Below are 13,547 nucleotides of genomic sequence, written 5' to 3'. Positions count from 1 at the left end.
TTCGTTATATGTTAATAATCGATCCCTGTGTTCCCCGGGTGAAGCGTAAGTTAGTAGAGTTGACTGTTGGGCTAGTTGGTCGTCCATATTTGAAGTAGTAGCTTAGCGCAAATAAAACCACGAACACAAGGAAGACAGACAAGGCCTTGTCTGTCTTCCTTGTGTTCGTGGTTTTATTTGCGCTAAGCTACTACTTCAAATATGGACGACCAACTAGCCCAACAGTCAACTCTACTAACTTACGCTTCACCCGGGGAACACAGGGATCGATTATTAACATATAACGAAATCACGAAGCATTATTATTTAAGCAGAAGGGAATACCCATTGCCACACGGTAAGCTTTGCAGAGCCCAAGCGGTCACATTACGTTTGCTACAGACACAAGGAAGGCAGACAAGGACAAGCGCTTGTCCTTGTCTGTCTTCCTTGTGTTCGTGGTTTTATTTGCGCTAAGCTACTACTTCAAATAAGAAGTGTAAGTTGCTCGGTCTTGAAGAGCACGGCTAGAAAGTCCTCGTGCTGCTTCATTTGCCACCTCATTGAGGTTTCTCCGAGCTCCGTCCACTACACCCAGATGTGCAGGAAACCAGCGGATTTCAATCCTCTCACTGTTGACCTTCTCTAGTAATTATCAGTGCAATGAGTGGCAAAACACTTGGCTGGGCCACAGAACACCTATACAAACTTAGAGAAGGGAAACTGTACCTTCCACAGTGCTACGGAAATAAGCGTAGCGGTGGCGTCGTGAACTAAAGTATGCGACCACCGGTGGCGCTGTACAACAGGAAACGAAGTTGAGTTTTAAGAGGGAAACTAAAACACGAACGACGCGCGAGGAAACGCCAGATGTGATTTTTTACTCAGAAGACGAAGTGGAAATAGCGGCCAAACAAATTGAAGAGGAAATATCAGAGGGTACTGAAACTGATTGGACTTACCCAAAGTTAATGAGACTATTTGAGCGTGAGCTAGGTAAGGCGCGAGTCAGGAAAACAAGGCAAGGGATACGAAAACTCAAGAGCTGGTGGGATGAAGAGGTTAAGAAGGCCATAAAAAAACGTCAGGAAGCCTCCAGGGAACACAGGTATTCCAAAAGTAAGGGAGAACCTGAAGCAGAAGTAGAGAGGAAATGGGTAAACTACATAAAATGTAAAAGGGAAGCATCTTATTTGATCAACGAGAAAATCAAGACAAAAGGGTCCCAATGGCTGTCAAAAATAAGCGATAAAAAGATAAACAGGCAGCTAGGAAATTCTGGCAACATCTGAACTCCTTGGGTAATAGGACAAGCCTAGAGCAGAGGTATATAGTAACAGCTCAAGGTACTCGGTTAGAAGGAGAGGGGGCAATGGAGCATATAGGAACCATGATGAGGGAAAAATTTACAAAACAGACAAATGGTACATGCAGTACGTCGGAGAGGGATAGCCCGGTCAACCCACTGCTTTCGCTTGGACAAAAAGAGTGGGAAAGGGCGGAGAAGAGGGTACCAAGTAGCACATCGGCAGGCCCCGATGGTATTCCAATTATGTTAATAAAGAAATTGGGCCCGAAATCTAAGAAAGCATTGAGGGAGGTGGTGAGCAAAATGCTAGTGGATGGTAAAGTACCTGACGAATGGAGGCTAAGTAGGATGAGAATGATATATAAGGGAAAGGGGGACAAAGCTGACATAAATAACTACCGGCCTATAACAGTGACGTCAGTGGTTTACAGGGTGGTTATGCAGATTATAAAGGACAGACTGCAGGCATGGGTAGAGAACGAGGGGGTACTTGGAGAGCTACAAAATGGGTTCCGGAAGCATAGGAGGCTAGAAGACAATCTGTTCTCGCTAACACAGTGCATTGAAATAGCTGAAAAGGAACACAGACCCCTATGGCTGGCTTTTTTGGACATCAAGGGAGCCTATGACAGTGTACTTCAAGAGGGCTTGTGGGGCATTCTGGAAACTTTAGGAGTGCAAGATGGAGTAACCAATTTCTTAAAAGATATCTATAAAGGTAACCGGGTGATTATACAATGGGAAAAGCAGGTTTCGGAGCCTGTAATGATTCGCCGGGGGCTTAGGCAGGGGTGCCCATTGTCGCCTCTGATGTTTATGCTGTACCTACAAGGTCTAGAGGCCAAAATACAGCAAAGCGGACTCGGCTTCAACCTATCATTTCTCAAGCAAGGAAAATTGATTGAACAGTCATTACCAGGACTGATGTACGCGGATGATATTGTATTAATGGCTGACAATGCAGAAGATCTGCAGGAATTAATGGACATATGTGGTACAGAAGGAGACAGATTAGGCTTGAAGTTTAGCAAAGAAAAATCAGCAGTCATGATTTTTAATGATAACAGTTGCGGCGAGCATAAGATACAGGAGGCCACGCTGGAGATAGTCGATAAATACAAGTACCTTGGGGTGTGGATAAATAATGACATTGAGTATCTGACAGAGTACGAAAAATATCTAACGACTAAAGGTAACAGAAGTGCAGCGATTATGAAGAGTAGGGCACTGTGGAACTACAATAGGTACGAGGTAGTACGAGGGATATGGAACGGGGTAATGGTACCAGGCCTGACTTTTGCCAATGCGGTTCTATGTATTAGAACAGAGACCCGGCAACAGTTGGAAATTAGGCAACGTGGGGTGGGTAGGCTCGCTCTGGGAGCACATGGCAAGACACCAAATCTTGGAGTGCAGGGGGATCTGGGATGGTCTTCTTTCGAGGGCAGAGAGGCTAGTAGCAAGATAGCCTTTGAGGAGCGATTGAGAAAAATGGGGGAAATTCGGTGGGCTAGGAAGGTTTTCAGTTACTTATACACGAGGAATGTTGACACGAGGTGGAGGAAGCGAACTAGAAAATTGACAAGCAAATACTTGGGCAGTAGCGGGGGAACAAGTAAGGAATCATCTGTCAAGAAAAAGGTTAAGGAGGCAGAGAGGGGTATGTGGAGTACAGAGATGCAATCCAAATCGGCATTGGAGACATACAGGACGTTTAAGCAAGAAATAGCCAAAGAAAATATTTACGATAACTCTAAGGGAAGCTCATTGTTGTTCGAAGCCAGGACAGGTGTACTGAGGACTAAAACGTACCGAGCCAGATATCAGGAGATAGATTTGGTATGCGAGGCGTGTAGAGAGGAGGAGGAAACGGCGGAAGACCTGATACTTGCTTGTAAACAACTTCACCCTGCAGTTGAATCTAACGGGGAACTATTCAAAGCCTTGGGTTTTAAAGACAGTGAAAGTAGAATAGACTTTGAACAGGTAGAAATAACTAAACGGAGGCTATCTGATTGGTGGACAATATCAACGCAGAAGTAAAGGAGTAAATACATAGGTATGCATGCATATAGAACGATTAAAGGCTAGGTGGCGCGCGTCGCCGCCGCCCGATTCAAAGGGTTGAGCCACAATCATCCATCCATCCATCCATCCGGAAACAGGAAATCAGGGGTACAATCAGGACTCGACGGGAACCAAAGGTCAGTGGGTCGCCTCGCATTGGGCGCTCACGGGAAGACTACAAATGAAGCTGTGCAAGGGGATATGGGCTGGACTAGTTTTGAAGTGAGGGAAGCTCGCAGTGAAATTGAGTATGAAGAACGGCTGAGGAATATGGAGGAAAGTAAATGGGCTGGGAGAGTGTTCAGGTATCTGTACAGGCAAAACATTGATTCACAGTGGAGGAAAGGAACTAGGAAGCTTACCAGCAAGTATGCGGCCTGTGGGGTGGGCAACACAGCAACAAAGAAGGTCAAGCGGAAAGTCAGAGAGGCTGAATTAATCTCATGGGTGGCGGCAATGGAAAAGAAACCTGCCATGAGTAACTACTTAAGGGGAAAAACGAAATTAGGAAAGAAACCATTTATGATAACTCAAAGGGAAGCTCATTACTTTTCGAAGCGAGATCGGGATGCCTTAGAACACGCACCTATAAAGCGAGATATAAGAAGGAAGAAGAAGCATGTGCTTGCTGCGGTAAAGCTAGGGAAACGACGGAGCATATCTTATTAGAATGTGAAGACGTCTATCCAGTGGTCGATTTAGGCACCACTGGCCTCCTTGAAGCCCTTGGGTTCAGCGAGAGCAGTGGTAAAGCAAACAGGTCCGCAATAGACATCAGCAAGAGGCGATTGGAGGATTGGTGGAAGAAAAGAAGGGAAACGACAAAGGACGGAGACGTACAAAAGCACAGTTCGCAATAGGGTATCAGAAAATTTGGACGTGGTAGTTCATAGTGTTTTTTTTTTCATTGGTTAACCTAGGTAGGATATTAGACAGCATAGTAGCAAGAGCTTGGTGGCGCAAGTACCGCCCCGTTCCAAAGGGGACGCTCATAACATCCATCCATCCATCCGAAAGCATGGGCAGAAAATAATGGCATCTTGGGAGAGCTTCAGAATGGCTTTAGAATAGGTAGGCGTTTGGATGATAACTTGTTTGTTCTTACTCAGTGTATTGAAATATCAAAAGCAGACCGTTGTATGTGGCCTTTTTAGATATTACAGGAGCATACGACAACGTAGACCGCAGCATTTTGTGGGATATTCTGGAAGGGGAAGGCTTAGGTAACGATTGTATACAGCTTTTGAGAGAGATTTACCTAGAAAATACTGTTTGCGTTGAATGGGAAGGGATGAGGAGCGCGGAGAAAGTTCATATCAACAAGGGACTGAGGCAGGGGTGCCCTTTATCCCCGCTGCTGTTTATGATGTACATGGTGAGGATGGAGAGGGCGCTAGAAGGAAGTAATATCGGGTTTAATCTCTCATACAAACAGGCAGGTACAGTAATAGAGCAGCAACTCCCAGGTTTATTTTATGCGGACGACATTGTGTTGCTTGCAAACAAGCAAAGTGATTTGCAACGTCTGGCTAATATCTGTGCACAGGAAGGCAACAATTTAGGTTTGAAATTTAGTGTTAGAAAATCAGGTGTTATTGTATTCAATATGAAAACAGTGAACAGACAGTGGAGATACAGCGCCAAGAAATACCTCGGGTAACAGAATATAAATACCTTGGTATAAATACCTTGGTATATGGATAAACGAAGGTAACGGATATATGGAAACACAGGAATAAACCATAACAGTCAAGGGGAAGAGAAATGCAGTCATAATGAAGCACAGAGCGCTATGGGGATACAATAGGTACGAGGTCCTCCGAGGTATGTGGAAAGGGGTAATGGTTCCAGGACTTACTTTTGGAAATGCGGTTGTTTGCTTTAAATCAGGGGTACAATCAGGACTCGACGGGAACCAAAGGTCAGTGGGTCGCCTCACATTGGGCGCTCACGGGAAGACTACAAATGAAGCTGTGCAAGGGGATATGGGCTGGACTAGTTTTGAAGTGAGGGAAGCTCGCAGTAAAATTGAGTATGAAGAACGGCTGAGGAATATGGAGGAAAGTAAATGGGCTGGGAGAGTGTTCAGGTATCTGTAAAGGCAAAACATTGATTCAAAGTGGAGGAAAAGAACTAGGAAGCTTACCAGCAAGTATGCGGCCTGTGGGGTGGGCAACACAGCAACAAAGAAGGTCAAGCGGAAAGTCAGAGAGGCTGAATTAATCTCATGGGTGGCGGCAATGGAAAAGAAACCTGCCATGAGTAACTACTTAAGGGGAAAAAACGAAATTAGGAAAGAAACCATTTATGATAACTCAAAGGGTAGCTCATTACTTTTCGAAGCGAGATCGGGATGCCTTAGAACACGCACATATAAAGCGAGATATAAGAAGGAAGAAGAAGCATGTGCTTGCTGCGGTAAAGCTAGGGAAACGACGGAGCATATTTTATTAGAATGTGAAGACGTCTATCCAGCGGTCGATTTAGGCACCACTGGCCTCCTTGAAGCCCTTGGGTTCAGCGGGAGCAGTGGTAAAGCAAACAGGTCCGCAATAGACATCAGTAAGAGGCGATTGGAGGATTGGTGGAAGAAAAGTAGGGAAACGACAAAGGACAGAGACGTACAAAAGCACAGTTCGCAATAGGGTATCAGAAAATTTGGACGTGGTAGTTCATAGTGTTTTTTTTTCATTGGTTAACCTAGGTAGGATATTAGGCAGCATAGTAGCAAGAGCTTGGTGGCGCAAGCCACCGCCCCGTTCCAAAGGGGACGCTCATAACATCCATCCACCCATCCATCCGGAAACGGGGATTTGCACACGCTAATAACCACTGCGTCTTATCAAACGTATTGGTTTTGCAAATGCGCATTACAGCTGACGGAACGACATACTGTAAGTGAAGCACAAGAGAACAAGAACAAAAGGAGGGTACAAAACTTGAAGAAATGAAGAATTAGTAGGCGTAGAGCAAACAAGCGATGACGGAGAACACGCAATAATGATGCATCGGGTGTTCTGCGACATCGGTTTGCGTACTTACGGTGTTATGGAGATCAACGGCATAAAAACGTACCTTCAAGCGTACTCCCTCATCCTCCGCCGCATTCATTATAGTAATCAATGCCTAAACAAAATGAGGCACTATTTTGTGCCAAGAGTAGACCTCTTTACAGGAAGTCTACGAAACCAGCATGCTTTCGAAAATGTTTTACCGGTTTTACCGCCGCAGTATTCGAACGCCAACGGCCAGGAAACACATCGATACCAATAGGCTGTCGGCTGTCGGTGGTTAATCAAGTACAAAAACCTTGACGCTATGACTAAACAGCAGCTTCAACAATCAAATTAAAAAAAAAATCAACTGCCTATTTGCCTGAGGTAACAAAATGTCCTTAGACGCCTCGATTGTTTATGTCAATGGTTTGTGTAAAGTAAAAAATTCAGCATGTTCAGCGCCCCTAGCAGAGAAAGCACAAATTAAAGTATTCGACCAAATTACAGTAGCTCCACTTGCGCGCTTACGCTGAAACGCGCCTCGATTGATTTTTCGCCCTCTGTGGCCATTTGTTGAACTTGAGAGTGTACGGGGCCTGGCTGGGCGTGCAGTATTTGTGGACCGGAAACATGGAGGAAGGAAACTTCCTCCGTGACCGGAAATAATTGCACAGAGACGAATGAAGAGTTAGTGGAATGCATAAGTGGCGATATTAAGGATTTCAGGAATGACGCTGAAATTATCCTGACATGAATGCCTACATACAGGATTTAGATGGCTATACCCACAACAATGGGAAGTCATTTGTGGGCAACATAACCTCGTTATCGTTAATACAGGGCCTAAGTGTGAAGGGCAAATCACGTGGGAAGTGGGAAACTGGCAATTAACCATTGATTATAGTGTCTGATAAAAGAAGGAATTCATGATAAGTTGAGAGAAATAGTCATTGATGGGAGGAAGGGTATAACAACATAGGGAGTTGCCGTAAACGTATAATTTTGAAAATGGGATAGGGAAAGAGAGCAAGGCGTGCAAAATGGCCAGTCCAAATTTGAACGCTGAACAAATAACAAATATAGTTGCTAGAGTCGAGGAAGAACTTGCCAAATGGCCAAGTAAACAGTGGGAATATAGTGAGCTTCCAAGTGTAATAACGCCAGAAATAACATGCTAGTTGAAAAGGAGAATAGAAACCGGAAACCTTGTGGAACAGGTAGATATGAGAATTAAGCGATCGTCGAACGACAGAACGCATTCCGAGAGCACAGGCAGGCAATTGAAGAAGGCGCAGTTGCCGCAGAATGAAGTAGCCAGCTAGTAAATGGGAATTATACCGGGAGAAAAAGTCTATATGGTTCAAATACAGCTGGTGCAAGCAAAGATAAAAGGTAAGTGAACGTTGGTTGTCAGAAATACATGAGAAAAAGAAGGCCACGCACCTAGAATATTTTGGAACCACATAAAATTATTAAGCAGGAAGCCGAAAACAATACAACATAAGCTAGACGAAGATGGAAACAAACTGGAAAGGGAATCGGCAATAATAAATTACATCCGAAAAATAACAGCCGAATCTTTCCAAGGCAATGACGAGGTTGTAATTGAAGAAAAAAAAGAGCATGAAAGACACTCAGGTGGAAAAGGAGCTGGTGCTGACAAATTTCAACTGGAAGAAAGCCGAAGAGAAAATTCCTAAACGCACAGCCACAGGGCTAGGCGACATTCCCGTTATGCTGATTAATGGACTAGGACCAAAAATTAAATAAGGAAGGTCCAGCTGGTAAAAGCAGTGGAAAAAACTTTAAAAGGTAGAAGCATACCAGACAGTTACAAGAATACCGCAGCGACAAAGTATGAATTTATAAAGGTAAGGGGGGGAAAGATAGAATTCACACCTATAGCGAACGTTGACCATTACATCGGTATGCAGGCTGGCAATGCAGGCAATCAAATTAAGAGGAAGCTTTAGCTCGGGTGCTCCTATCTAAATACATGTAAAAGGAGAATTCGTTTTTCTAGGCAACCACTGCACCAAATTTGACGAGGCTTGCTGCATTTAAAAGAAAAATTTAAAATCTAGTGACTGTTGGTTTCGAATTTTCGATTTAGGTCATCAATTTTTATAAAAATTTGGGAAATATCGCAAATTTTCAGAAAGCAAAACTATCAAGTTTACAACTCCGTAATTCAGCAAGAAAAAATGATATCGCAATTCTGTGAATTGTACCTGATAGCACATCTAAAGCGGACAAAATTGGTATGTTACACATGAACCTCAAAAAATGGGGAAATGTGTAAATAAAGCTTTTGCAGAACCCTCGTAAACAACGTAACAAATTCACGTAAGATGTAAACTGACATAACAAATTTGTCCGCTTTGAATGGTCTAATGGATGCCGTTTACAGAATCGCGATATCTGTTTTTGATGCAGAGCTATTAGTTTGTAAACTTCGTGCTTCTATTTTTTTCAAACGTCTGAATTTTTGAAAATCCTTTTAACAAAATTCAAGCCCTAAATCAAAATTCCACTTCCAACAGTCACTAGAATTTAACGTTTTCTCTCAAATGCAACAAATTTCATTAAAATCGGTCCAGGGGTTATCTCAGAAAAACGTTTTTGCGTTTTTACATGTATTTGAATAGGCCGCGTCGGAGTTTGGCCCGAGCTAAAGAAGCATATAAGCAGAGAATAATAGCATTTTGGGAGAACTTCAGTATGGCTTCAGCATAGGTAGACGTTTGCTTGGATGATAACTTATTTTTTCTTACTCAGTGTATTGAAATATCAAGAGTAAAAAGCAGACCGTTATGTCGCCTTTTTAGATATTACAGGTGCGTATGACAATCGTAGACCGCAACATCTTGTGGGATATTCTGGAAAGGGACGGCTTAGGCAACGATTGTCTACACCCACGAAACACAGAACCTCTTAAAAACTTCTTGAAACGGCTACAAACAGCTATAGACGTCTTGGTCTATGATAAGACTGAAAATAGAATTTCTTCTAAACATAACCTCAGCACTTGCAATATGCTAGTATATATTCTATCTGCGGCAAAACCAACTACGGGTGTCACTAGAGTCTGTTTTGGTAAACGCATTCAGAATGTCTAACTCAAGAACTTTTCTAGATCTTTTTGTCTAAAAGTGCATAAAATGCTAAACGACGTGTTAAATGTGCGGTTACCGTCAGCCGTCGGCGTTAGCGAATAAAAGACGCCACAGGCAAATCGAACTCGTTGGAAGCAACATAAGTTAATAGGGCGGTTTCGGAATTCAGCGCCACATATTGAGGACGACAGCGAGTATGAGATCGGCGCCATTAGCTGGGCGAAGTCGGCGTCTCCGCGCACTGACGAAGCGGACGGGCAAGCAAAACTATACTGAGCGCCTAAGTTTTCATCTGCCTGCCCGACGAATTTCCGTTGAATCCGGTTCTCCTCGGCATTCGGTAACATGCCTGTGCATTGCTGCGTGCCGCTTTGCAACCAGCGAGGAGTTCTGGACGACAATGGCTCGAAGGCAAGTATGCGTGTGTATACATTTCGTTTACTGTTTGTTGCGTCTCATGCGCGCGCCTTACGTCGCTTTTATCGTCTTACAGGTGTCGTTCTTCTGCTTTCCGAAGGATCCGCATCTGAAGAAGAAATGGATTGTAGCTATTAAGCGCGATGAAGGAAAGCTTTTTGTCGTGACGAAGCACACAAAGGTGTGCTCGAATCACTTCACCACCGACAGCTACTTGCCGAATGTAGTCGGCGATCGGCGTTACCTCCGGGTTGACGCCGTGCCGAGCGTGTTTGCCTTTGAAAAACCCAAGCCACCAGCAAGAAAAAAAACCGAAAGAACGACAACAGTGTGTCGCGAAAGTAAAACTGCTTTCCGCCGTCGGCCAGGCTAGCAGCTCCGGGTTTGCGTCACAACCACCGCTTTCTCCTAGTAGTGATGTCGCCGCGTCGCGGGATTCTTCAACAGCTGTTGAAACTATGGACGCCACAGAGTGTGCAAGTGTTTCAAAGCCGGCCAGTGCGACCCACGTCCGAGACCACGAAGTGTGTGATTGTGCATGTGCAGTTAGAGTGTTGGAGCTCGAGAAGCAGCTTTCTGTGCTCCAAATGCGCATACACCAACTGGAAAGCGACTTAGAAGGTAGGATCGAAGAGGTGAAGTCTGCGAAAGCAAATGCAGAGCGAGTGCCTGAGCTCGAGACGCAGCTCTCTCTACTTCAAGTGCGTACACAACAACTGGAGACCGACTTGGAAATTAGAACGAAAGAGGTGAAGTCAGCAAAAGATGTGCTTTATAAAGCTCAAAGAGAGTATGAAATACTTAATATGGAAAACAAAAAGCTTGATCGGCATAAAAGCAGGCAATTTTCTGTCGAATGCTTTAAGGACAGCCCTGAGGACATTAGTTTCTATACTGGGCTTTCAAACTTTGAATCATTCATGTGCTTCTTCCGTTTGATAAACCCTGGTGAGTGTGGGGAAAATATAAAAGTATGGTCTAGGAGCTATTCAAGTTCATCAAGTAATGCAGGGAGGCCGCACATGCTGACGGCTAAGGACGAGCTTTTTCTTGTTCTCGTCAGGTTGCGCCTTGGGCTTTTCGAAAGGGACCTTGCCTACAGGTTCAGGGTATCCATTGCTACAGTATCCAGAATATGTACCACATGGATCAGCTTTATTGATTTGCAGGTTGGCCAGATGGACCTTTGGCTAAGCAGAGACAAGGTTGACAAGGCTATGCCAGCCATTTTTAAAGAGCGATACCCATCAACAAGAGCCATTATCGACGCGACAGAAGTGAGATGCGAAGTTCCAAGCTCTCTGGTCCTTCAGTCGGCGACCTACTCAACCTACAAGTCAACTAATACAATGAAGGGTTTGGTTGTCATTTCACCTGATGGAACGATCACGTTTCTGTCAAAATTATTTACAGGGTCTGTGTCAGACAAAGAGCTCGTAGAAAAAAGCGGGTTTTTAAAACTCGAGTTTGAGCCCGGCGACTCGGTAATGGCCGACAAGGACTTTAAGATACAGGACCTGCTCAGTGCAAAAGGAGTTGCGTTGAACATTCCCCCTTTCCTTCGGAGACAGCACTTTACTGAAGAAGAAGTTAGACAAACAGAGGACATTGCAAGTCTCAGAATACATGTCGAGCGGCGCATTCAACGTATTAAGGCATTTCATATTTTCGACAGGCCCATCCCACTGTCAGTTGCACCGATCATTAATGAAATTTGGGCATTGTGTGCATTCTTAAGCAATCTTCAAAGTCCTTTAATAGCAACCTAGGATCTGCAGCAGCAACAATCTTGCTGCAGTGATGTGCAAGGTGTCAGTTCAGTACTACATAACCTTCGCAGTGACTGCCAAGCTAGCATGGCCAAAGCAATGAGCACATGGCTTCAATACTCGTTACAAGAAAAGAATACAAGGCACTGTCAATAGTATCACAACTTTGTTAATAAATACATAAATGCTCACTCATTTCGTAATCTCTTGAATTCAACATCCACTTTTCGTACTGCATGTTTTTGCCAAGTACGGCAGAAGTGTGGAAAAATAAAAGCTGTCCAACCTATTTTTGCATTTCTGCCATTCACTTTCAATGAATCGAATTCTTTCGACAACTAGAAACTGTGGAGCATACATGACAAAGTCAGCCCAAGTAAGCCCTGCAAGGGCCATCTGTCCAAGCACCTGGTAATAGTAATGGTGGGTGCGGTTTAGCCTGTACGTGCCATGGCTATCTTTCACAAGGCACGAGCAATGAGTGCTTGGTATTTTCAAGTCTTTCATTGAATATGGGCACTTAACTTCGACCATACCATGAGGATTCGGTTCCTCTGGGTCCCACACCACACGATCAGGCGATGCACCGAGCCATGGGCACGTGGGATCCACAATAAGGCCGCAGTGGAAGGTCTGAATATTGTGCCGGAAGGTTCGGAGGGTTGTTTCATATTTTTGAACAGCCATGGCTTCGCTTGAAACTCCGTACCTGAAAAAGAAATACCATGATGCAAGTTCTGTCTTTTACTTGCATTCTGTGATACAATCCACGTTAGGCAGTACATACGGTGTGTATACACATGCTAATATTGTAACGATGTTGAGGAGCACAGGTTAATAAAATGATATTTATTAAAGACCAACCTGTACCCACGACTAAAAGCTTGATTGACAATAGTGTGCAAAGCTACTCCCATTTCCAAGGTTTTTGATCAATGTGTGACAACAGGTGCACATGTGTAATCTGCTAATAACATTCATTAGTGCCAATCACTTGTAGCCACCGTGATTCACTGGAAGCAAGATTATCCATAGCAGATGTAAACAAGGAAGTGCCTCGCCTGTACACTTTGTCTTCTTGTGCTATAGTTTTCACTTTGTTGTGAACTAACTTGGCCAAGAAAATGTTTTTGGACCCGTACTTACTGGATGGCCCTGACTGTAGACATATCTCGGTCTGCGGTGAGGTTCTGCAGGCCTTTCTCTGTCCAATTCTCACGTGTAACAGCAACACCAAAATTGGAAGCAGTCAAGCGGTTTTTGCGAGCAGCTTTCCATGTCGCACTTTGGCTCTGCTGGCGAGAGGTCTGCTCAAGCTGGCGAGCTTCATCAACAGATAGCATGAGAGCCTGCATATAAGGGTGCAGCACATGTTAGAGTTAACACCCAGAAAGCGGACATAACAGAGTCAGCATAGTTTTGTAAACTAATAAAACTGTTTGGTTGCTAAGCAGAAGAAATAGTGTTATGAAAATGTAGGTTAGTTAGCATACGTAAGGTATATAGTGAGTAGCAAGAGCACACGTTGAAAAACACACGGGCATTACTTGGAAGTCGTGCACAATGTTATTGCATTTTCTGGCTTCATTCCATGCTACATGTATGGCATAGGCTCTGCTCGCAAGAGGTCTGTTCAACCTGGTGAGCTACATCAACAGATGGCACACGAAAGCCTGCGTGTAAGGGTGCAGCACATGTTAGAGTTAACGCACAGAAAGACATAACCACAGTCAACATAACTTTGTAAATATTATGTTTGGTTGCTAATAAGCAAAAGCGTTATAAACGTGACGAAGTGGGTTAGTTAACACAAGTTATGCAGCACGTAGCAAGAGTATGCTACATAGGTCGAAGACAAAGAAGCGAAAGGTGTGCACAAGGTTCTCATGTTTCC

General features: G+C 44.1%; 2 protein-coding genes across 2 annotated transcripts; one reads left to right on the top strand and one right to left on the bottom strand.

Moving 5' to 3' along the window:
• Positions 1-9,812: 9,812 nt before the first annotated feature.
• LOC139055664 (uncharacterized) lies at positions 9,813-11,770 on the top strand. The gene is made up of 2 exons (XM_070533192.1): positions 9,813-9,878; positions 11,054-11,770. Exons 1-2 carry the CDS (start codon positions 9,813-9,815, stop codon positions 11,651-11,653), a joined length of 666 nt encoding a protein of 221 aa, XP_070389293.1. The 3' UTR covers positions 11,654-11,770.
• A 96-nt stretch (positions 11,771-11,866) lies between these two features.
• Positions 11,867-13,097, bottom strand: LOC135910919 (uncharacterized). Its single transcript, XM_065442997.1, has 2 exons — positions 12,800-13,097; positions 11,867-12,362 (listed from the first exon to the last, which is right to left on the bottom strand). The coding sequence occupies exons 1-2, from the start codon at positions 13,006-13,008 to the stop codon at positions 11,867-11,869; spliced, it is 705 nt and encodes a 234-aa protein (XP_065299069.1). The 5' UTR covers positions 13,009-13,097.
• Between the last annotated feature and the right edge of the window lie 450 nt (positions 13,098-13,547).

The sequence above is a fragment of the Dermacentor albipictus genome, chromosome 2, assembly GCF_038994185.2.
Source record: "Dermacentor albipictus isolate Rhodes 1998 colony chromosome 2, USDA_Dalb.pri_finalv2, whole genome shotgun sequence".
NCBI lineage: Eukaryota > Metazoa > Arthropoda > Arachnida > Ixodida > Ixodidae > Dermacentor > Dermacentor albipictus.
The sequence above is the reverse complement of the archived record's forward strand: the minus strand, read 5'-3'. Positions and strand labels throughout refer to the sequence as shown.

Bases quoted from the DNA above. Each gene is read 5' to 3' on its own strand.
- LOC135910919 (XM_065442997.1), bottom strand. From the start codon at position 13,008: ATGCAGGCTCTCATGCTATCTGTTGATGAAGCTCGCCAGCTTGAGCAG. The intron at 12,363-12,799 runs GTAAGTACGGGT...TTTCTTTTTCAG, and splicing joins TCTACAGTCAGGGCCATCCA to GTACGGAGTTTCAAGCGAAG.
- LOC139055664 (XM_070533192.1), top strand. From the start codon at position 9,813: ATGCCTGTGCATTGCTGCGTGCCGCTTTGCAACCAGCGAGGAGTTCTG. The intron at 9,879-11,053 runs GCAAGTATGCGT...ATTGATTTGCAG, and splicing joins TGGACGACAATGGCTCGAAG to GTTGGCCAGATGGACCTTTG.